Below are 23,535 nucleotides of genomic sequence, written 5' to 3'. Positions count from 1 at the left end.
TGGTGATCCCAATGCAATCCAGCTCTGCCACTCTCCCCCTTCCACAGTCCACGCTCCTGACCCATGCTGCTTGGGGGCTGCAGGGGTCTCCGGAGCCCGGCAAGGGCTGGGGCACTAATTGCTCTTGATGACCTGATGGAGCCAGTGGATGTAGAGGGAAACGCGTGTGTAGATGTCGGGGAAGCGGCGGTCCCCGCACTTCTGTCCGGAGAAGGACACGACGCCGCAGACCCTGGCCCCGCAGACCAGGGGGCCCCCCGAGTCACCCTGCAAAGCCAGAAAGAGCGGAGGGGGAGGCTCATGGGGCATCACAGGCAGGAGGGAAGGCGCAGGGCCCTGCTGCCGTGTTAGATGGAGGATTCCTCACAGACCTCTGCGTCCAGGTCCTCCTCCTTCTCCCAGCCAGCATTAACCAGGTGACAGACACTGGGCACTGTTACAGGGAAGTTCGCAGCCTCGGGGGTTTGAGCTTGGGTTGGATGGCCCTGCCAGCTGGGTGGGCAGCTGCTTGTTTCTGGCACCAGGCTGCAATCTCATGCCAGCCTCATAACCCACCCTGGGGCAGCGGGCTTCCCTCCCAGCATTGCCGCCTTGCGGGGGAAGGGGGTAGCAGTGGTACTCACGGAGCAAACCCCCTGGAAGGTGGCGGTGGGGGCAGCGGTGCAGAGCATCTCGGCCGTGACGTGCCCCTTCCAGCGGGCGTTGCACTCCGTGCGGTTGAAGACGGTGATCCGGGTCTCCATGAGCTCGACGGGGGACGTGCCAAAGTTGGAGACGTCGCCCCAGCCCGTGACCCGGCAGGCAACCCCAGGGCGGAGGTCGGAGTTGGGCAGGGGCAGGCGGATCAGCTTCACAAACTGGTTCAGGGTGGCTGACTGGTTCAGCTGGGACATGGGGGATCCCGTTGCTGTCTGTCGCCCTCGAGCAAAGATGCCCAAGCCTGCTCCTGTCCCAACCCCGCACACCTTGGGCTTGACTTTTTTCCCCCCCCCACTTTTACCCCCAGGAGTCTCCCTGCACCATGCAGGCCTTGCTCTGTGCAGCTGCCCCTGCCCTCCAGTGCTCCGGGGCAGAACGGCCTCTCCATCCATTACCGGGCATTTAAAGCTGCCTCCGGTAACTGGTGGCTTTGGAGGCAGCAGCTCCTGGGGGACTTCTGCAGGGCAAGTGGGGGAGAAGAGGCAGTGATGGACCCATATTGGATCAGCTGAGACTACCTCCTTGGAAAGGGGGTGGGAAAGTGGGTGCGAATTCCCCCCCAGCCCAATCTGGCTGCATCGGGGCTGAGCAATTCCTCGAGGCTGCGGCACCATCTAGCGTCCAGCTCGGTTATTTGCCTGCCCAGAAGAGCCCAGCTGCCCGGGGGGTGCGAGGTCCCCGTGGGGCAAGTGGCCGCCTCACCTTGAGCAGGCGGATGTCGTTGCGCACGGTGCGGGAGTTGTAGTGGGGGTGCGGGATGGACTCCACGATGCTGAAGACCTGCTGGGCTGCCTCAGGGCGCTGCAAGTGGTGGGCGCCCAGCACCACGCGCACCGAGGGGTTGCGCCTGGAAGGCAAGTGTGGGGGCTCAGTGTTGGTGCCGGCTCGGGGCAGGGAGAGAGGACTGGCACTTGGGGGCTGAGCCCCCCACCCCTGCCAGCTGGGCAGGGATTTACCCCCGTGGCCCTGGATGGTAGTGGGGGTCCCAGGCAGGGGCTGGGCTGGGCTGGGGCTGGGGGAAGGAAGGGAGCTCAGGACGGGGAGGGCACCATACCTGGGAATAACGCAGTGTGCAGCCGTCATCACCCACTTGCGCAACAGCAGGCAGCCCCCGCAGACGTGCTGCCCGTCCATCTGGATGGAGGCCATGTACGGCCGGGAGTGCGGCTTCACCGCCTTCCCCCCGATTATCCAGCTCCCCTGGGCACCTGGGCCGACAAAAAGCTGCTGAGACCAGCCACTGCTTCCCTATCCCTGCCAGACTGGGCTGAATGGGAGGGCGCTGAAGGAGCCAGAAGCTCGGAGCTGGGCATCCGGGAACCTGGTGCTGGCGCCCTCACAAATACCAAGGTCCCAAGGGCTGGGGGTTTTCCCCTGGCTTGTCCCCTGGGTTCAGATCACCCTGTGCACATGTAAATGCACATCTGCTGCCTCCAGCAGGTGCTGGACCCAGTCCGGCTGCCATCTGGGCTCCGTGGGACCACAAGCACCAATCCTCCAAGCAGAGCCCAGGGCATTCATGCCCCGTTTGGCTTGCATCTGAGCTGGGACCAAGCTGCATGGCTCCTTGCCGCAGTTTTTGCTCCCGAGGGCACCACGTCAGTTGGGCGAAATGAAAGCTGCAGCAACCAGCCGGAGCTCCCGTGCATCTCCACTTGCCCCTGGCCGGCCTGCAAAGCACAACCCAGGAGCAACCTTCCCCCTGCCTGACCCCAGCTTGGGCCCAGAAGCATGAGCATGGGTCACCCCATGAGCCCATTTCCTTGAGCCCTGACTTAATTCTCCATGGCTGATGGACTCTTGTCCTGTTGGGAGAGCAGAACCTGTTGGCAGGCCCTGCCGTGATTTTCCCTGGAAGATGCTTCCAAAGCCTGAAAGGCAACAGCCCCTGGGAAAGCGTCCCGGCTCCGCTCCTTTCTAGCTGCCCCCAAGCTACTGGTTCTGCCTGGCTGCAGCGACGTGGCACGTCTTGTTCTGTTTGGGGATCCGGGGGGGAGTTTTTGCCACTGGAGATGGTCTAGTGGAAGGAGAAGCAGTGCCCAACCCTGGGCAGTGCCATGGTGCTGGATGCTGTCCTAGTGCATCTGATCCTGGCTCCTGCCAGAGGTGCGCTCCAGCATGCACCGAGCGGGGATTGAGACTTGGAGAACAGCCAAGCAGGAGAGTGGGGGGGGGAAAGACTGAGCAGACGGCACTCCTGGCTCCCAGGCCTGTGTGCGGACAGTGAGGCATCGATGCAATGCCACGAAGAGGACAGGTTTAGGTAATAGATGGGGGGTAATGAAAGGGGGCAATGCCCACTGCTTGGGGGCAGAGGGGTGTTTTCCTTGCAGCATGGGGCACTGGCCCTGCTTCCTGGGTGCCCGTGGCTGAGCTCTGAGTGGGGGAGCCAGGACCCAGTTCCCAGCCCCATGTGCAGGCCAGACCCTCTCGGAGCATAAGGGTGCTGGCCCCAGCTCCGGACCCACCTCCCTGTTCGGAGACATGAAGTGACATTCCCCGGTCCCTCTGCAGCCTCGGTGGCAGAGCACCTGGCTCTAGCACGTGGCAGCCCAGCACCACCCCACCCATCCTCCTGCCCCCCACGCCCCCTGCCTAGCACCGACGGCCCTTTACCTGCCGGCGCCAGGGTCAGGAGCAGGACTGGGCTGCCCAGAGCCAAGAGGAGCAGGCTGGCGCTTGCCATGCTGCAGAGCTGAGCGGGTGGGTCCGTGCTGCCCCAATAAATACCCCTGCGAGGCATGTTGCAATGCTGTGGTCACAACCCCCATCTCCCCGTGCCCCACAGGCCTGGCGGAGCAGGGCTGAAGGGGCCCCTCCTGTCCCTCCCCTTCAGTTGGCTTGTGCAATGCCCGGGGGGGGACAGGGGGCTCAGATCCACGTGGAGGGGGTCTGGGGAGGGCACTGCATCGCAGCCCAGCCATCAGGGCACTGTGCTAACACCCTGCCTTGTCTACCTGGTGAATTGTGGTACCCTCCCCCAGGCTCTGCTGCTGCCTGGAACATCACCCCTGAGCTAATTAGCGTGGGCTAATTGGCCTCGTCATCCTAATTGTGCAGAGAGGCTTCGGGTGGGGGGGGGAGGAGTCAAAGTGGGGGACGCGTGTGCTGCCCACGGGACAGCCGCCCTGAGACGTGTCTGGCTCTGAATGGCCACAAAAAGCAGCAGGAGCGGGATTTGAATCCCGAGCAAGAACAGCCAAATTGCGGGGTCGGGGATCTTAATCCAGATCACCTCCCCTTGTAGACAAGCCTCTGGGCAGCTCCTGTGCTTCAAAGTTGCCTCCTTGCTTATTTAGAAATAGCTGCCCCATGAGATGCCCCGTGCAGGGGCACGGCCCCGCGGTGCAAGGTGACGGGCACGCGGGTCGCTTGGAAGCGCGCAGCTGCCCAGGCCGCCGTGGGCCGAGGGGGAGGCAGCAGATGGGACGTGGGTGCCCGAGGGGGAGAGGAGGCCGGCTGGGCCTGGCTGCTGTCCTGATGCCAGCGCTGGAAGGATCCTTCCGGTTGGGGCTGAGAACCAGGCAGTCGGTCCCCTCTCTCCGATCCATCGGGTTTGGGACCCAGTGGGTTTTGCTTGTACGCCTGGCAGACGAGGGCCAGGGGTGAATCTGTGACCCAGGCTCAGCTCGGGCTGTGAGCTTAGCAATTTTGGGATGGATTTTTTGGCTCGTCCCTTTATAGATGCAGAAGCTGTGTGGAGTTGGGGCGGGGGGGGTGTCACGGACAGGTTTGAGTCACAGGATTTGCCCCTTTTGTGCTTTCACACCTGCCCAAATACCCCAGGCGCCTGGTCCAGCCTAGGGCCTTGCTGCGTTCACCATAGGATTGCCCAACCTCGCCGGTGGCTCTGTACTGCTCCATCACCTGTTTCCTGTGTCCGTTTGCTGGAGGAAACAGTTGTTTGAGCAACACCCGCTGCTTTTTTTCGTTGTTTTTAACTCCTCTGGCACCCAAAAAAGTCTCCCCCCTTTTCCCTCCCCTCCAGCCCCCAGTTCTGGTGCACCCGGGAGAGGGCAGCGGCCGGGACCTGCCCCCCGACCTTCCCACTGACAGGTCTGGGAGCTCGCTGCTGATGGCCTGGGGAAGGTGCATCCCCTGGGGAGCGGCAGGGTAAAATGGGATCTCTTTTATTAGACCAGCTAAATAGTTGGAAAACAATTGTTCTTTGCAAGCTTTCAGGGCATGAACACGACCGGTCCTCTGCAGAGAGGGATGAAGGGCTGAGCTGGGTGTGGATGGGGGGGTGACACTGCTCTGGATGCCCAGCCTTTTGCTATGGGCTAGGATGGGGCTTCAGGGCTGGGACTCCCATTGCTTTCCCAGCCCTGAAGCTTTCCCAACAGAGACCGGGGCCTCGGGAGTCTCTGCTGCCTCTGTGATGCTCAGGGGAGACCCAGCAAAGGGGACAGCCCGGAAGCAGCAAGGAGGAGAGGAAAGGGAGTGATGTGGGGAGCAAAGGGCCCTGCCGAGACCCCAGGTCCCTCAAGCCCGCCAGCCAGGCCGTGCCCACGGCTGATGTGTGCTGTATGCGGCTGTGGCCCCCCTGGCTCTTCCCACCCAGCCTCTGCTGCAACGCCCAGGCCCGTGGGGGCGCAGGAGCAGGATGCCCTGATCAGGCGGGTGGTTTAGGGTAGGCAAACTGGCAAGCCACAAACCCAGCCCCAGTCCTCTTCCAGCTCTTTGTGCGAGTAGCACCAACGGATCCCGGCTGCCGCAACAGTCGCCAGCCTCCTGGCCCCCTGCACCCGCTCCTGTAGCAAATGTGCCTTTGGTCGGGGAGCCATCTGTGGGCTTTCCTGGCTCTGCGGGGGCTGGAGGGAGCATATCCCAGGCCATCACTGCCATGTGCTCTGCCCCGCACAGCCCACGGGGCTGGGCTGTACCCTGAGCTGGCTCGTGGGAGCAAGGCTCTAGTGCCCAAATCCAGATCAGGCAGGGATACCCAGCCCTGCTAAGAGAGGCCTTGGTGGGGAAGGGGTTAAGTGGGCAACCTCCCATGTGGGGTTGCAAGCCTTAGGGCACGGAGATCAGAGCTGGGGGAAACTGAGGCAGAGAGAGGGGGCAGGGAGAGACCCCAGGAGTCCTGGCTGCTCTAGCCACTAGGCAAGATGCTTCCTGCACCCTTGCAGGTTGGTGAGGGGAGTCCTGGGCTGTTATGGGCTCTTGTAGCTTGGTTTCTCCGGCTCTGACATGGATTCTTGGGCATTATTGGCACCTAAAGACCCAGCTAGGATCCAGGTGCCTGGGAGCTTCCCCCTTCAGGGAAACCGAGGCACGGAGCAGCCTGAGTGTGTTACTCACGGAGTCAATCAGTCAGGGCTGTTGCCCCTCCAAGGCTTTCTGCCTGGTGAGATGGATGGGGTGGGGGGGGATCTGCCCATGCGCCCACCTACCTTCTCCCATCTGCCAGGGCAGCCTTCCTCACCGACAGCTGTATGTCCATGTGGGACACAAACACGTGCATCCTCTGGGCTTCCCTCTCCTTTCTCCACCCCAGAAACAGCTGCATTTAGGGCACAGCGCAGCCATGACACCACTCGCTGGGGGCCCTGCTCTTTCTCTCCCCCCAGGTCCGGCTGCATTTGGGACACCGTGCTTCCGTAGCACAGCTTGCCAGGTCCGTGCCCTTTCTCCCCCCACCCCAGAGGCAGCTGCATTCCCTGTGCGCCACTGCAGGTTGCAAGCTCATAGAAATTGGAGAGCTTTCTAGGGACTTGCAGAGGTCACATCTAGTCCAGCTCCCTTCTGGAAGCAGGATCGCCCCTCTCCAAACCGTCCCGTACGAATGCTGCTCTATCGCACCCCAGCGCGAGGCTGTTTGTGGTCCTGGGAGCTCCGCGCTCGACCCAGGAGCCCTGCCAAGACGCTGAAAAATGAGGCCATCCCTGTGGATCGCTGTGGTGCAGCCCCATGCTCGCCAGGGCTAGGAGAGGAGGCTCAGTCCAGGCCGGGCTGCGGGTGGGGAAGTGGAGATGTGCCAACTCGGAGCACGGATCCTATTAGACCCGCCGGCCCTGCCTGGGTGCAAGGGGGCAAGGCGCCAGGTCCGTAGGAAAGCCTGCGAAGAGATGCAGGTCCAGGGCCTGGACAAGCCTCTCCGGAGGCTGCTTCGGGGGGCCTGTGGGCTGGGTGGCAGTGGCAGGCGATGCCCAGCAGACGGTGCTGTTAGGATGCTGGAGACTGGGAAGAGGAGGAAAAAAATAAAGCTCCCTTCCCATCCCCAGCTCAGCAATCCCGAGCCAGCCGCACGCCGGACAATAACCCAGCCGGGGATGCGGAGACACCCGCCACGGCTGCTCTGCCCGTGAGCCCAGACCGCGAGAGCAGGGGGCACCGGCTGGGTGGGGGCTGCTGGCCACCGGCTTCCTTCCCCCCCCACCCGGTCGCTTCGCCTGGATCCTTGTGAGCCGGAGCGTGAGCCAGCAAGGGGGCTGAGGAGGCTGGGAAAATGGAGTAAGTACCAGATCCTTTTTCCACCCCGCATCCGTCCTGCCCCAGCCCCACGCGTGTGCCGGGCGCCAGGGCCGTGCATCCATCCGTGCCCTCTCCAGCACAGCATCCTGCCTTCCCCCCCAGCCGGCGTCACCCCCCGAGCGAGGATGCCCAGGGCTGGCGACGCTGCTCCGCCGGACCTGGCTTGCACCTGCAGGCCCAACCCTGCCTTGTCTGGGAAGGTGACTGCTCGACGCGGGGGCTGGAGACGCTGGCTGCGCCGGGGGGCACGGCGGCATCCTCCCTTCTAGCTGCGGGCGCCGGGGTCCTGTGTTACCTGTTGTCACCGGCTGGCGTGACCGCGGGGGGACAAGTGGGAAGGGGGGGTCGGGGTGCAGAGCCCCCCACCCACCACGGTGCCCTCGCCCGTGCCGTGACTCAGGTTCCAGCCCGCTGCACAGGCCCCGCACGGCGATGCCGACATGATTGGTGTGTGCGTGTTGCAGCCGGGCCTGGAGAGCCCTGCTGAGGATCGGGCCCAGAGCAGGGCGCCAGGGGGCTGGCAGGGAGGACGGGGAAGGGGCAAAGGGGCTGGGTTGCGGTGGGGGGGGCGCACAGCTGTCTGCAAGGGGTGAGCACATGGCGCCTTCCCCTTCCCCTGCCCCTTGGAGCCAGCTTTGGGCATGATCTCTGGGAGGGGCGGATAGGTTTGCCACGGCTCAGTGCACTCCAGGTAGCTGGCTGCGGGGAAGGTGGGTGCAGGGGGTCAGGCTGGGCTGGCTCCGCTTTCCCGGTGGCACCTTCCCTTCGCTGCCAGGGGCCGGCTGAGCTACAGGTTGCCCAGAGGCAGCAGGAATCTGTGCATGTCCTGGCTGGGATTCGGTGCCAGCTTTCGGGGGGCAGCGCCTAGCTCCCTGCTGGCCCTGCCAGGGGAGGGAGGCATCTCCTCCCCGGAGCCCCTGGCCCAGGCTGGTGGCTGGCCATCTGGTAGCCAGATGCCAGGTGTGCAACAGGTCCCGCTGGCAGGCGAGACGGGGCCCTGGTGCCATGCCCTGATCCGTCCCCTGGTGCAGGAGGAAAGCCTGGAGCCTGGGGAGGTGGCTCTGCTTGCACAGTGGGACCCGGGCGCAGGGGCAAGAGCGCGGACGTAGTGTGTGGGGGGCTGCATCATCAGCCTCTTCCAGCAGGGGGTGCTGTCAGGAGCAGGGCCATGGGAGGGGATGGAGGGCACGCGGTGAGCGCGCTGGATGTCCAAGGGCTGGGGTCACTTCGTTTCTGGAGCAATGTAGAGTAAGGGGTCGGCACTGGGGGTGGGGGGCAGCTGAGGACCCATTACTAGCTCTGGGAGGAAGCAGTTTGAGCAAAGGCGCTGGGAACCAAGACACTTGGGGGTTTCTTCCCAAGACTGGGGGTGGGAGGGGAGTGTGGTGCACTGGTCGGAGCAAGAGGGTAGGAACCAGGGGGCCTGGCTGTAGGCCCAGCTCTCTGGTGTGACCTGGGGCACTGCCCTCTCCGAAGCGGGGGGAAGGATAAGACAAAGATTGGCAAAGTGCTTGGAGACTCTGTAATGAAACCAAGCTCTACCTCTGGCTCTGCCACCGCGGCTTGCTGTGGCCTTGGCCATGTCCCTTAATGAGAGTTCTGCCCCTCGGGGCTGTCTCTGCGCCGCGCTTTGCTTCTCCATACAATGGGGAGTGCCGCCTTCCCCTGCCTGGTAGGGGTGCCCTGAGCATAGACGCCCTGCGGAGTGTGGCATCCTGATGCCAGGGCCCTCTGATACGTCCCGCCGTCCGGGGGTGGCTGCCTCGCTGGCCAGGTTTATACATGTACCTTCCTCTCGGCTGCTGAAAACTTTAGCGCGAGGGAACTCTGTGTTACTAGGTCCCCCTCATGGCTCCAATCTCTGCAGCTTGAGCTCCGGGCAGTATCAGCCTCGGCGGGGCCCAGCCTTGTGCTACCTGCTCCGCGAGCAGACGCCAGCAGCCTCAGTCTTGGAGGTTGTAAAAGGAGCGGAGCCGGGTCCTGGGCGGGAGTTTGTTAGAGCCTAGAGGTGCAGCCGCTTGCCTGGGACCCCAACACTTGGCTTCCTCCCTCTGCTTCAACATCCCAGGTCTCCCATCTCTTGCCCGGTGGTGGGATCTGAAAGCAGAGGACCCTCTGGGCCCATTCAGTGCTGGATTTACCCGCTCAAAGCCCCAGCACGGATTTAAACCAGAGACGGGCTCCCCTTGGCAAAGGGCCCGCTGACTCCACGAACGCAAATGGAGCCAGCTCTGGGGACTGCAAGGAGCTGGGGCTGGTCAGCTTCATTCATGATCTTGGTTTCACTCTCCAGCTGCGTCTGGGCTGCTGTGGGGGGTGCTTGGGTTTTGTTTTAATATGGAAACACAGTGGTCCTTCAAAACAGCGGTGGCTGGTGGAGGAAGCACCAGAGGATGGAAGGGAGGGATCCAGCGGGGATCCAGAGGCCTGGGAGCGCAGCACTGGACTGGAGGAGTTGGACTGGAGTCTGAGTTCTTCAAAGAGGGTCTCTGGGGTGGGATGGGACGGGGCGGGGGGGTCTTGTAATACCCAAGCCAGCACCTACTGAGAAGGGAACACGTGGAGGGCACAAAGAGGGTGTTCTGCATGTCCGGGCACCTCCGTGCTTTGCTTTGCAGCTCGCCTGCCCCTGCCTGGGTGCAAGAAATGGAGAGAAAGGATGGACAGGGGGCCCGGGTTCTGCCTGGGGAGGGTGATCCTGTCTGCCCACAGGTATTGCCACTGATGTTCTGGATGCCCCATGGAGATCAAGTTCCCCCGTGCTCGGTGCTGTACATGGGCACGGCAAGGGGCAGCCTTTACCCTGACACATTACAGCAGGAGACAAGGCGGGGAACAGAGAGCAGAGGTGAGGGGTGGATGCATGGGGCCACCCTCAGCCCAGTGCTCTGACCACTGGGTCACGCTGCTGCCGCATGGAGCACACCAGTTTGCAAAGCTGTGGTGGGAGCTGCCAGCGATGAGGGCCTGGGGCAGAGGATCTGAAGGAGATCAGAAACCTTTGGGCAGGACCTAGACCAGGGGTGGGCAAAATACGGCCCGTGGGGCCCCTAAAACATTTAGAAGATTTAATATTTATTTGCTCCTGGCTGCCTGTCAAAGATGACAGGAGCCAGGGATGTTAGGACCCGGGGGAAGCTGGCAGCAGGACCCAGCATCAAGGCCCCCCATCCCCATCCCCCCAAGTAGAAGAGGGTTCTGGCCTAGGACCGTGGGGCTGTTCCTGCTTCCCTGCACTGGAGGGGGAAATATGGCCCTCAACAGCTTACCAAAACTTGGTACATGGCCCTCTGCCCAAAATAATTGCCTGCCCCTGCCCTAGACCTAGATCCCCAGTGTCTGAGCCGAGCCCCAAGCACCTGGGCTCCCGTGGCTTCCTAGCCGGCCGGCTTGCCCGGAGGTGCCGGATCCAGGGCCGGGGTGAAGAGTTTGTGGCCGCCACTCGGCCCATTCATAGCCGGGGCGGGTTTTTCGAGGTGGGGCCTATCCCGACCGGGGGCTCCTCTTACTGGAACAGGCCTGGAAACCAAAGTGTCTCGAGGCTGCGAGTCCCCACGGTTGGAGAGAGCTGTAATTTTCCAATCAAGCTGCCTCCCTGAACCCCTGCCATCAAATATTCATGGAATCCATTTTCTCCTGGCACTCCCGGCCCACGTCGGAGCCCGGCGAAGCCATCTCCTTCGCTCTAATGCATCCGGCACTTGCGGGAGCCTGGGGATGTCTCTGTTTCCTCCTCCTTCTCCTCCTCACTGGGCAGGGGCTGGTGGGAAAGGCATGTCCCCCCCCCCCGCAAAAGGAAAAAAGGGAAGGGGGAAGCGCTGGGCTAGTGAATGGGGTGGGGGGAAGGGGATGTGGGAAGCTGGTAATGTGCCTGGAGGTGGCAAAGGATTGGTGGAGAAGGGGCGGCACTGGCTTGGGGGCCTGGATCGGATGCGGCTGCTTCTGGGGTGGAGAGCAGGCTGCACGGCGGGGGAGGAGGATTGCACGGCTGTGGCATCTGGGAGAAGGAGCCCCGGGATCCGGAGGGTCTGCGCACCTGTGGTGGATTGGGCTGGGGCTTGTCCGCAGCACTGGCCGTGTCGATTTTGAACCCCCCACCCAAGCCCAGAGACATCTGCATGTGAAGCTCACGGTGACTGAGCCCTAAAAAGTCCTGAAAAGCCAGGACCCGAAGGGGCATTAGGAGCTCAGCCCCACTGCAGGTGCCTAATTCCATTCGGCAACTGTCGGATCTTTCCGATGAGCCGCACATGCCGAGCTTAGGACGCAGCTTGCAGCCTCTCAAAGCATCGGGAGTTGCCGGGGCCCGTCTACACTCCCTCTAGCCGCCTTGCTGGCGCAGATGGCGCCGGCAGGAAGGGGAGCAGAGGTGCCCTAGTGTAGCCGAGGCTCAGGCGCCGGCCGCCCTGGCTCTCGAAGCAGTCGGGAGGGAGCGGCAGCCACCAGAGCTGCTGCTGGGAAACTTGAAACCGCCCTTTGCACATTTGGATGCTGCAGTGGGGGGAAAAAAAGCCAGAGGAAGGCAAATAAACACGGCTGTTCTGTGGCTGGGGAAAGAAACAAAAGGTCATGGGCTTTCCTCCAGGAGCATGGAAAAAGGCCTGGTCAGCACCGGGGGGGAGGCGGAAGGCGTGAGCAGGGCGGCACGTGTGCGCGGGAGGCTTGGCGACGAGATGGGGAAAGCTAACGGCACAGCTGGGCTGTGAATTCAGTGCTGGTTCCCACGTGGATGCACAGCCCACAGGCTTGCTTACCCTTCCCATGCGTTAAGTGCGTCCACACAGGCCCTTAGCGCGGGCAAATTCCTGCTACCGAGACATCAGTTTGTGAGTCCCTGCATGGGGCTTGGATCTGATGGAGCTTCATTAACAGAGGGGACAAGGGGGGTCTCGAGGTTTGTGACTGCACGTAGAGGAAGGCGGGGGCACTGCCAATGCCCGGTGTCCGGAAACCCAGGAGGCGTCCTCGGGAGAGCATCAGGCTGGCAGGAAACGAGCCCTGTCCATTCCTCCTCGTTTGCCATCGGGTGTCTGGGGCAATGGGGTTGCGGCTTCCAGCTTTTGGGGGCTGGAAACAACCTCTCGTGGGATCCCGGGACTCCGGGCGCTGGGGATTTAACTGAGATTGGCCGCACTAGGAGGGAGGGCACATCTTTGCCCGCGGGGAATATCAAGGCATCACAGTCGGGCGCTGTTTGCAAAGCGGGGCTGATACCCAGCAGCTGATCTATGTGGGGCTGAGCCGGGCTCGGACCCACCCTTCCCCAGGATCGCAGAAGCGGCTGTGCCGGGTGCGTGCGTGCTCTGGATGGTGCTGGATGTGGCGGGTGACGGTGCACACGCGTGCGTGTGTGAACAGGGAGGTTGTAGGAGTGGGTGCCGTCACCGGGGTGACGCCGCAGGGCTGGCACTGACGAGCCGGGTGCTGATTTCCGGTGTTGCTCAGCCCGGCTGTTGCCAGACAGGCGGCTGGCGGACCCCTCCCTGGGGCCAGCCCCTCCGTACCTCTGGGTATATTTTGTTTCCAGGCCAGACTCGTCCCTCTCCGCTGCTCCGCTCTGCCTCCCCTCCTGCGCATCACCCGGGTCCCTGGATGCCTGGTTAATCTCCGTTACCATGGCGACGTTGCCAGGGCACCCGCCTCCCAGTCGTGTAAACCATAAATCACCAATAAGTGGCTTCTTCACGCGGAGAGCCAGACCCGCCACCCCGGCCCGCAGGAGCTGGGGCGAGGGAGCCACCCTGCGACGGGTCCAGCTGTGCCCCCCCGACCCAGCTGTGCTTCGCTTTAGCCATCCCCATCGGGGTCCCACGAGCAGGAGGGAGGAGCTGGCAGCAAGGGCACGAACGCGGCTCCGTGATGCCCAGGACCCCCTTGTCCGGTCCGGCTGGGTGGGTTTTGCCTCCCTGCTTCTGAGATGCCATCGGCTGGCGAGAAGCAGAGGGCGAGCACCCCACGCCCTGGCCGTGCCATTCCCGTAACCTGCCTTGCTGATAATCGCACCTTGATTAACTTAACCAGACAGTGGCTCCCCGGAGACAGGCACACAGCCTCCCTGCTCCACTAATTGCTTCTCGCCAGCCAGACACTCCCGTCCCCTTCAGCTTCCTCAGTCTCTCCCAGGCCCACATCCACCCGAGCAACCAAGGCCTGTGCCCAGGGGGAGCCTGCCTGGTGCCTGGTTTAGTGCCAGGTCCCTTGGAGGGGTCATGGGCTGCGGGCGCTGAAGGAGGAGAAGCAGGTGGGATCTGGGTGCTGCACCCGGAAAGCAGCTGCAAACTCAACCCCGTCCCGGGGATGCTGCGTTGCTGCTTGTGGACCCGCCAAAGGTGGTGGTGGTGGGACGTCCCCATCTCCGGGCACCCTTGGGGCTTCCTGACAGCGAAGATGGGCTTGCAAGATCGAGTTGGAGGCCGGTCCTGCTTTGAGCAGGGGGTTGCACTCGATGCGCAGCCCTTCCGAACCTCCTTCTATGCTCCTATGAAAGCAGAAGCGACGGCTGACCCCGGCGCTCGGGGGAAACGGAGGAAGTTGGAGCAGCCTCAAGGCTGCTCTGCTTTGCCCAGAGAAACCCCCGTGGCCCTGCTCATGTCACGTGGCACTAAGGATCGGACTTGGCATCATGCTTTTTCCCTCCCTGCTCCGGGAGTCCTGGGGTAGCTGCTCTCCGGCCTCTGAGGCAGAGCTCTGCTCAGACCCCTGTGCAGCCTCCCCCGTCTGCTCCTGGCTCGGCACAGGACAGGCTGTCGGCCAAGCCCTGCTCCTGGGAGCATCGATCTAGAAATGCTAGAGGGGAGGCAAGAGCAGGGGGGGTTTCCAGGGCCGGCCCAGCTCCTTGGCTGCACCAGGCATCCCCTGGCCTGGCCAAGGGACCGGAGGAACCCAGGGGGAGAGGAGCAGCCGGGCTGGGGCAGAAGGGAAAGGTGCGAGGAGGGTGGAAGGCGGCAGCCAAGAGCTGGGAAGTCCCCGGGCTGTGATGTCCTGGCCTCCTGGTCTCCTCCTAGCTTGCAAACTCGATGCAAAGGCTCTGACGGCTCAATTTATCCCGCATGTGACCCGGCAGGTCCCAGGCTCCGTGATGCACCCACCCCCAGCTCCGTGCCTTGCCCCTTCCTTCCATCCCCGCTCTCCGGGGACTTGCAGACCGATTCCCCAGGATCGGGCTGGCTTGCACGAGGCCGGGCTGCGCCGCGGGTTGAGAGCAGGTCGTTCCCCCAGGGCCGGGGGCGGGGAAGGAAGGCCTGGCCCATGTTGCATCTTCCTAGGCCAGGACGTGTTCCTGGCTGGTAGCCCAGGAATGCAGAGGCCGCGGCAGTCGCTGGCAACAGAGGAGAGACGGGAACGGGCCGTTTCGGAGGTGGCTGAAACGCTCAGAGCTCGGGGTCCAGGTGGGCGCCTGGCCAAGCCCCTTGCACATCTGGGAGCGATCGTATCCTGGTCTGATCTTGGCACGTGGCTTTGGGACAGTCTGGCCCTGGCTTGGCCAGCCGCTGGCCCTGGGGCAGGGGGCCTGGGGGTAAGCTTGGCACCGTCCCACCATCCACGCCTGGGAGCTCGGTGGGGGCTCTGCGTTCACAAAGGGCTGGGTGCGATGGCTTCTGAAGTCCCTTCGGGCTCAGAGGTTCCCATCTGGTGCCACAGGACGTGTCTGGGAGCTGTGGACCGAGGCTCAGATAAGACCTCCTGCTCTGCAGGTGTTGAGACCAGGCGATGGCAGGAGAGCTGGGACGAGGCGAGGAGCTGTGCTGGGGTGCCCCGTGTCCCCTTGCTCTGCAGGAGGCTGGGAGAGCTGACCCCAGGGCTGGCATGAGCTACTTCCCTGGGAGGACCCCCAGCTGGAGGGGGTCCCTGGGAACGGGCTTCCTGCCGCCCGTGCATGTGTCGGGGTGCATGTGGTATGCGAGTCAGTACGGTACGGGCCGTGGCAGAGCCAGGATGAGCCCCTCCATCCACGGAGCTTGTTCCTGGCAGGGGAGAGAGGAAGGCAGCTCCCGGCCCTCCCTGCAACACGCCTCCCCCTACGCCTGCAAGCGCAGGGTGGGTGCTCTTCGGTGGCAGGCGGGTAAATACGGTAATGGCTCCTGGTTGGGCTCTCTCCAGCACTCCCCGAGAGCCCGTTGCCACCAGCTCCAGCCTGCGGTGACACACGAGAGAGGGGAAAAAAGGCCCGGAAGGTTTTAATCGGATGGACAATGTCTTTTGCCCCCGTGTTTTTACCTCTTCTCTGCCGCTCAGCTCTTGGTTCTGCTTGACAGAGCCCCGCACCCCTGCCGGAGACGGTGCCCGGCCGTAGCCATCTGCGTGATCATTGCTAATGGCCCGGGCTGTCGCTGCCTTATTTACGAGGAGCCGTTTACCGCGGCCGTGACCGCACGCGGCGCCTCTGCCCGGCCGTGGGCAGCGATGACCCGAGCCGTCCTCTCTCTGCCAGCCTCCGCTCCGATCCCCACCTGCCCAGCCGGAGGTTTGCTTTGCCAGCACCACGGCCAAGCCAGGGGCAGACGGCAGCCGCTGGATGCATCGAGGAGCCTGGGAACGACATTCGAAGGGGCTTGTCGGGGGGCAGACCCCGCTGCAGCTACCCTGGGGGGTAAAGGCCCATAAAGGCAGAGCGAAGGGCCCCCGGGTCACCTCTTACTCTGCACAGATCTGCTCTCAAGACGTGCGATGCGTCTCCCTGGGACTATGGGGAAATAACGGCTTTGGCTTTAGAAACCATCTCTGCCCTTACTGATGGCAAAGAAAAGTTTGAAACAGCCTGGGCGTGGCTCGGGCACCGCGATGCCAGCTCGTTTGGAGGGTCCTACAATGGCTCTTGACTCTCACAAGCACTCGTGGGTTTTTGTGGGGATGGAGGGGGAGATGCCCCAGCCCACGACTCGCGCTGCCTTGGATCGCAGGACACTTGCCTGCGGTGATCTCAGCCAGCGACTGCAGCACTGACCTTTCTCCCCGCTCCGTGCCAGGCAACGGCTCCTGGCGAAAGGAAGCGAGGCTGGGCATTGCCAGCTGTCTACGGGGCAGGTTCCCAAAGGGCGAGGGGGTGCCCGGCCCGTCTCCCCCCGGGTGATTGATGCCCGGCGTCTCCTGCTCCTCCACGCGGGCGCTGGCTCTGGCCCGGCAGAGCAGTGACATTTGGAAATCGCTCCCCTCCCATGATCTCAGCCCGGCAGAGTTCAGCGAAAACAATCGGGGAAGGGAAGGGGCCGTCCGAGCCGGGCGGGATTTCATTGTTGGACGTCGCGTTCCCCGGGCAGGAGCTCTGGAACAGAAGGCGAAGGGCCAAGCATGACAAACAGGCTTGGCTGCCTGGAGATGGTGCTGCGTGCGCCTCTGCGTCTCCAAAGCGCCGTCACGTCCATCCTTCACGTCGCCCCGCGCAAAAGGACCGCAGGAGCAAACCCTGCCCTGCTGCCTGCGTTTCGGATCCCAGCATGGGGGAGAAGGAGGGAAGAGCGCCCACACGCTCGCAGCTCCATCCCCACGCCATGCCCGGGGCCCACCACCACGCGCGGCCCCCTCGTCGCCTGCACGCGCGCCCGCACGCATGCACGCGGCCCCCTCCTACTGTCCATTTGTCACGGGTTTTTGATTAATTTTTTTCTTAATTTTGCCACGGCTGCATGTGAAGCATCCTCCCCAGATATATCAATTCCTTAATGGGGATTTATAAATACATCTCTTCTGCCTCCCACGCCGCCTCCGGTAGCAAACACCATCTGCAGAGAGTGTAACCTGCAGCCGGCAGCCGCTCGCTAACCAGATTAAAGAGCATGGAGGAAGCGTGGCAGGGAGGCTTGGAGGAGCCAGCCCCTTGCTCCAGAGGTGCCTGGCAGCACGGGGGGCTAGAGGCGGCGGTGATGGAGATCAAGGTTGTCTCGCAAGGGGCTCAGCTCCTCGGAGCGGCCTTCTAGGAGCTGAGAGCCCTCAGCACAGGATTGGACCTTGGTACCGTATTTTCTTGCATAAACACGCACGCTTTCCACATGCCCAGAGGGGGAAAATGTAGGTGCCTGTTATATGTGAAAATATGGATCCCTACAGACCTGGAGACTTGGTGGGAGCAAAGCCGTGGCAGTGTTAAGTGCTGCAGCCACGGTACTTAATGCTGCCACGGCTTCCCCGCCGCCAAATGTCAGGACCCCGGAGGCGCTCCGAGGACAGCTGACCTGGCACTACGTGCGCAGGATCAGACTCGGTGCGTGGCTCAGTAAAAACCTGAGATTTTACTCTTTTTTTTTCCCCCCTCCTTGAGGCTTTCCAAAAAAGAAAGGCGCTTGATTTTCAAGGGGGTGGACTAGGCAAGAAAATGCAGTCATGGAAGGTGCTTGGAGCCCCGCTGCCCTCTGTGCACATGCAACGGAGGTGCTGATAAGCCTGCTCAGGCCTTTGCTGGGTCTCAGACCCGGCTCTTCCCTGGCTGCGCCTGTGACTCTGGCAGTGCTGGGGGAGAGGGAGTGACTGGAGCATTTTTCACCTCGAATGCATGCTTCAAATGGGAAGACGGCAGCAATACAGAGCCATTAGCAGCGCGGCCACGCTGGGCTCTGGAAGGCACAAGTGCTGTCAGATGCAGAAGGACCACAGCGTGCACCGATCCAAGCCAGAGGTTCCTGGCTAGAGGGTCTTGCCCCTCCATTTGGGGTGAGACCGATCGCTGCATTGGGGTCAGGCAGGAATTATACCCCCTGGTCCAATTGGTACAGATTTTGGGGGGTGGGTTGCCAAGGGGTCTGCGGAGAACCAGCCGCCGCTTCACAGCTGGTGGCGCCCGCTGCTTCATGAGACACATCTACAGGTTGTTGGATGAGGCACGAGCTAATGCTGCCTCCAGCCGGCTGAGGGCACGTTGGCATCTTATTATAACCTGTAACCAAGCTCCGTGCCAACAGGATTTGTTAACGGGCCCCTGTTATTTAACCACGTGCCTTGCGATTGCAGCCAAACAGGTTCGGGATCCCGCGGTGCCAGGAGCTGTACGAGCCCAGGGCAGTGTCCTGAACAGCTTGCAATACAAACAGGCGGGGGAGGCTGACAAAGGAGAGGGGAAAGGAGCACAACGGTGGAGCCAGATGCCGGCGGTTAGCCCAGCACCGCAAACACTGATACAGGGCATCGCGTGGCACCTGCTTTATGCCGAAGGGCAGCCAGAAATAACGTGGGCCCCGCATGAGACCGCACCAGAGCCAAGGGGCTGCTTGATGCTATTGTGAGGGGCTGCGAGCAGCGTCCGGGCTTTAGATCTGAACTGTTTTAATGCAAGATGCCAACAAAATGAAGGTTTCGAAGGGGCCTGTACCGTTCTGGGGGGAACGAAAAATATTGATGTTTTCTCGGGGGAGATTACCCAAAAAATCCATCTTTTTTTTTTTCTGTAAGCCGTTTTCTTTGTGTTTTAATGCCTGTTTTGAATGGTGGGTTTCCCTGGGGGGGGAAAAACAGGAGAATTTCCTATGGAGCAAACACATTTGTATAGGAAAAGTAGAGCCATTTGTCACCGGGGGGACGGGGGAAATAGCAGTGGAAAGGGTGGCGGGTTTGGTTTTTTTTTCCTACTGGCTGAAGTTTGAATTCGGCTCCAGAGAGATGATTCTGTTTTGTGTCCGCGACGGCTTTTTTACCCACGGTAGGCTTGATTAATAGTCATAGGTGTATGACTCGATCCAGCTCGACAGATCGCTTGATCGAATTCCTCAAGTACAGACCTGAGCGTCTTGCATATGGAGACTGGTCTCTCTTTTCCTTTTTTTTTGGCTGGGTGCGAGCGCACGTTTCAGCCTAGATCTTTCCATGTCACGTAGGTTGGGATCGAGTGTCTCGGGCTGGAGACTCATCACATCGGCCTTCAGCTCCCTGCCAGGGGTTGCGCAGAGGATGGAGCTGGGCTGGTCTCGGTGGGGGCAGATGACAGGACAAGGAGCAATGGGCTCCAGCTGCAGCAAGGGCGGTTTAGGTTGGATATTAGGAAAAACTGGGGAGGTTTTATATTAAGAAGGTTGGATATTAAGAAACTGGGGGGTTGGATATACTGGGGAGGTTGCATATTAAGAAAAACTGTCTCACTAGGAGGGTAGTAAAGGGGTTACCCAGTGAAGTGGTGCAATCTCCATCCTTGGAGGTTTTTAAGACCTGGGTAGACAAACCCATGGCTGGGATGATGTAGCCAGGGCTGGTCCTGCTTGGGTTGAACTGGATGCAACCTCCCGAGGTCCCTTCCACCCTCATTGCCTCTATTCTATGATCAGGAGCCCCTTGCAAAACCCGGGCGCCCTGCTTTCCAACCCGGAGTGCTGCAAGAGAGAGCCGTACCCCTGGGCAGCTTCGTCCAGCGGGGTGCATGGGGCTGGGTGTGTAGCTGTTCATTTGGTTTTTTATATTTGCTTCACTGTAATGGCTATTCCTTGTGTGGATCAGCCTGGGCACGGAGTAGTGAATGCTCCATCTCCTCCCCACCCTTTCCCATGAGACCGTTCAACCGGACACAAAGCAGCCGCGCGCTGACGAGTTTTTTCCCTTGTTTGTGAGCAGGACGGCGGCACCCGGGTGCCCCCACCACTAGGCACTGCATGCCCACCTGGCGCAAGGCCACCTCTGCCCCAAGGAGCTTGCAGATGGGCTGCAAAGCAAAACAGAGAGAGGGCCAGGGACATCGGAGCGGGCAGGAGCAGAGGACTGGAGGTTTAACCACTGCCCTGTGCTTCCTGTCAATGCTTTGAGCAGAGGTTAGTTGCAAAGGCAGCTGGGTGGTGGAGGAGGGTTGCAGTTGGACAGGGGTCAAGGTACGCATGGCCTAATGGACTGGGCTCCAAGACTTATGATGCCCCTGGCCCGGTACGGATGGGGGCTGTGACCCAAGCAGCCCCCAGCCATCCAGCAGGCCCTGTCTGCAAATGCCACGCCGCCGCAGCTGGGCGCTGGTTGCTGCTGCAGCCTGCATCCCAGCCAAGCCCTGCTGCTGCCTGCCCCGTGAGCCACGGGGAACGGTTCTCCACGATCCATTTTAATTAAGCTCCGAGAGCCAGGCCGGCTTTCGGCGAGCGGGGTCGGCTGGCGGCTCCCCAGGCCCCGGTGTGTGAACAGCACGTGAGCCCCGGCCTGCAGCCAGCCTGGCACCAGGGCTCCCGTCCAGGGCGGGGGCTCCTGGGACCGCGCTGTAATGGATTTGCACATAACCACAGGCAGAAATGCAGATGAGAGCCGCTTCCCCCCAACCCCCACCCTCACGTGCTCATCCTTCCTCCGTCTGCTCTGGAGCGCGCTAGCCCCCGAGGCAGCCGTCCGCCTGAGAAATAGTCAAGGCCACGGTTGCGAAGCCGGTCCCGTGACGCAGGTGGGGGTGGGAGATGCAGGTAGGACGGAGATTCCTCTCCCAGACGTATGGCTTGGGTCAGGCCCGGACCCAGGAGAGATGCGAGACCCCGCTGCCGGCGCCACGGAGGAGGGCAGGCCACGGAAGATCTGGGGAGGGCACGTCTCTGACACTGGCAACCTGTGGGACCCTGGGCACGACACTTCACCCCTCTGCCGTCCATCTTTGCACGGTACACAGTGGAAACCCCTTCTCTGCCTGTCGCATCTGCTCCGTCTGTGAACTTTTGGGAAAAGGGACCCTCCGCGGGGTGCGTACAGCCCCTAGCACAAGAGGATCTGCCTCTTTGCCTCCTGCTCTCGCGAGTCCAGCAAGGGTCTGGTCATGTGCCCGTCTGGTGACGACCCTGCCATTGAAGGAGGTGGCATTTTACCCCCTCCTGCTGATGCCTGCCTGTTGGAAATGAGCTGTACACCGGGAAGGAAGGCCAGGCTTGCACCTTCATGGCCACTGTTTGGGGCTGGGGGCAGGGTGGTGGAGGGGTGGCACAGCTGGGCTCCTGGGAGACATGGCTGTCACAGCTGGCCCGTGGCCACGTGGCATCTCGCTGGTGTGCACAGGGCAATGGAGGAGTGATTTCAGGCTGTCCGACCTTCATCTCCAAGCCCTCCGCAGAGACGCCCATCTCCGGAGGTGTGGGACTGTCCCAGCTGAGCCAAGGGGGGCCTGCTGCTCAGCCCGGCACAAAAAGTGGCTTCCTGCCCCGGTGGCTGCTTGACGGGTGAGGGTCGAGTCCGCAGCAGAGAGCTGAGCAGACACGGCGAGAGGCAGGCGCTGCCCGGTGTCAGCCTGGACAGGGCAGAGCCGTGGCATCTCCCTCTGAATGGAGGAGGCATTGCCGGGGATGAAGTGACTTGCCCGGGGTCACACGGGGAGCCTGTAGCAGAGGTAGAAATTGGTCTCTGACCCCCAGCCTTAGATGCAGGCCCGTCTTTTGCTGGAGACGCACAGCACAGATGCTCTGACCCCGCTGCCCTGGAGCGGGCACCAGAAGTGGGCTCAAGCTTTCTCAGTGCAGCTGCAAATGTCCATTTTGCCCCAGCTGCCTCTGCGGCAAATCGGGTTCAGACGGACGGGGAGGGCGTCACTGTTTCGCTTTAGCTTTCGATTCTTGAGAAGGGGCTTCGGACCGTCGCCGCCGCAGCCTGAGCTTCGCGAGAGCCACTTCGCAAGACCCCGCGGGCATTGCTCGTGGCCATGGGGAATTGAGAAGTGAAAAGGAAGCTGCAATCTGCGGTCCAGATTGCCGAGGAGAACAAAACCCTGCGTCTCCCGCATCTTGCTCGGTGAAGAACGGGAAAGCGCTGGTTTGCGATGCGCTGCCCGGAGCCACGTTTATATTGGAATAAGTGGATCCACGCGGGGTTTGATTGGCGTAAAGCCAGAAGCCGTAAAATGGTCTTGTGTAGCTCATACGCCCATACATCAAAGGTGCGGGGGGAGCTCTACCTGGGATCTCTTGAGTGCATGTTAACAACCACGTACAGAAGAAAAGTGCTGCTTCCCCTGCTTTACCTGCGGCAGGCGCGGGTCCGACGTCTCGTGTTGGCTCGGCAGGGGCGGTAGTCTTACAAAGAGTTGAGATCCCAGACAAATCCTTGACGGTTTGCAGAGGACGTGACCTCTGGAGGTCCCTTCCAGCCCTGCTGCCCTAGGATTGTGGTATCAGGCTCCCATACCCTGATAGACTCGTGTTCGTCCCCGTCTCCATACAACATAGTTCCACCCGGGTAAAAGCGACTAGGCCTCGAAAGCAAAGCCGGAGTCTTTAAATGCTATATTCACCGACTATTTTTTTTCTGCGTGACGCTGGCTTCGTTCGGCGCGCGCTGCTTCGGCCCCGGAGGTTCGAGGCTGGGAAAAGCGTAAGCAGCTGGAAACGGGGAGGGGGGGGGGATCATGGAAAGTGTTAGTCAACCTTAATAACAGAGCCAGCGGCCAGCGGCCCCTGTAATTAGCATTTCTATAGCCCTTTCCATTTTCGAATCCCTTGGAGCGGAGGTATCTGCCGCTCGCTTAATGTCACCAGCTCCCTCCGTTTGTCTGCTTGAAGGCCGAGGCAGGGAAACTGAGTCGCGGGGAGAATCCGAGGGGGATGGGGACCCATTCAGAGGCCTCAAGGACAAGGAGGAGAGCTCGGGCAGAGCAGACAAAGGAATGAAGGAGAACTGGAAAGGAAGAGGAAAGTTCCACTGCTGTCTGTGTGCCGTGTCCGGTTATGCACAATGGGTCTATTGATGGATGCACACACGCACAAACACACACACACTTCACCCCCCACTTCCCCAGCCTGTCTCACGTCCTCTTCTCCCTCCGTTCACTCTCTGCCCTCTTGTTGCAGGGTCATCGAGGCTAGCACCGCTCAGCAGGAGAGGCTGCAGGCCATCGCGGTAAGTGGATCCCGCCCGTCTCTTCCCAGCTTGATGCATTGGACAATGACCCCGGCGTTCGGGTCTGTACCGGGCGAGCAGAGACCCAGATGGGCAAAGGCAGCGATCCCTTCCCAGCATCGTTGCTGTGCGGTTTTCACCCAGAGGTGGCTGCATGTCATCACATGTACAAGCGCCCTTGGAGCTCAGAGCTGCTGGAAGCGCGGCGTTTCGAGCCCCTTGGAAATGCAGCTGGGAGCAAAGTGTAAATCGCCCTGGTTTGCATTCATGGATAGCAGGGAAGTCTGGGATAGAAAGAACCAGCATCCCTTGAAAGGATTAGATTGGGGGGGGCATTTGGGGCGGTGCGGAAATCAAGCTGCGGGGAGCACAGAGGTTTATGCCTTTCTCTCGGGAACTATGTGATGTGCGGTGCTCCTCCAGGGTCCCTCAGCCTCGCCCTGGTCCTCCTGCCCTGCACAGTTGGCACCCTCATTAGCCCCAGCGCCCCCAAGTCAATCGGGCAGTGGCATCCCTGGCAGCAGTGACCCCGTGCCATGAAAGACGTGGGAACATCAGGCCCCGTGAGCCACAGAGAGCGTGTGTGCATTGCTGGAAAGC

The 23,535-nt window shown here is 61.7% G+C and overlaps 2 protein-coding genes across 5 annotated transcripts in view; one reads left to right on the top strand and one right to left on the bottom strand.

The window, feature by feature from the left end:
• PRSS57 (serine protease 57) lies at window positions 1–3,378 on the bottom strand. Its single transcript, XM_006272532.4, has 5 exons — window positions 3,316–3,378; window positions 1,754–1,907; window positions 1,402–1,546; window positions 624–884; window positions 1–267 (listed from the first exon to the last, which is right to left on the bottom strand). Exons 2-5 carry the CDS (start codon window positions 1,846–1,848, stop codon window positions 115–117), a joined length of 654 nt encoding a protein of 217 aa, XP_006272594.1. The 5' UTR covers window positions 1,849–1,907; window positions 3,316–3,378; the 3' UTR covers window positions 1–114.
• A 3,525-nt stretch (window positions 3,379–6,903) lies between these two features.
• Window positions 6,904–23,535, top strand: part of PALM (paralemmin) — a 33,693-nt gene continuing 17,061 nt past the window's right edge. For 3 of the 4 annotated variants that reach the window (XM_019484101.2, XM_006272518.4, XM_014599658.3), the window contains exons 1-2: window positions 6,904–7,155; window positions 22,887–22,935. In XM_019484101.2, the coding sequence (XP_019339646.1) occupies window positions 7,151–7,155; window positions 22,887–22,935 (54 nt within the window). In that variant the 5' untranslated portion in view covers window positions 6,904–7,150. The remainder of the gene's footprint in view (window positions 7,156–22,886; window positions 22,936–23,535) is intronic. The other variant, XM_014599656.3, reaches the window with a different exon arrangement.

The sequence above is a fragment of the Alligator mississippiensis genome, chromosome 16 (assembly GCF_030867095.1).
Source record: "Alligator mississippiensis isolate rAllMis1 chromosome 16, rAllMis1, whole genome shotgun sequence".
Lineage (NCBI taxonomy): Eukaryota > Metazoa > Chordata > Crocodylia > Alligatoridae > Alligator > Alligator mississippiensis.
The sequence above is the reverse complement of the archived record's forward strand: the minus strand, read 5'-3'. Positions and strand labels throughout refer to the sequence as shown.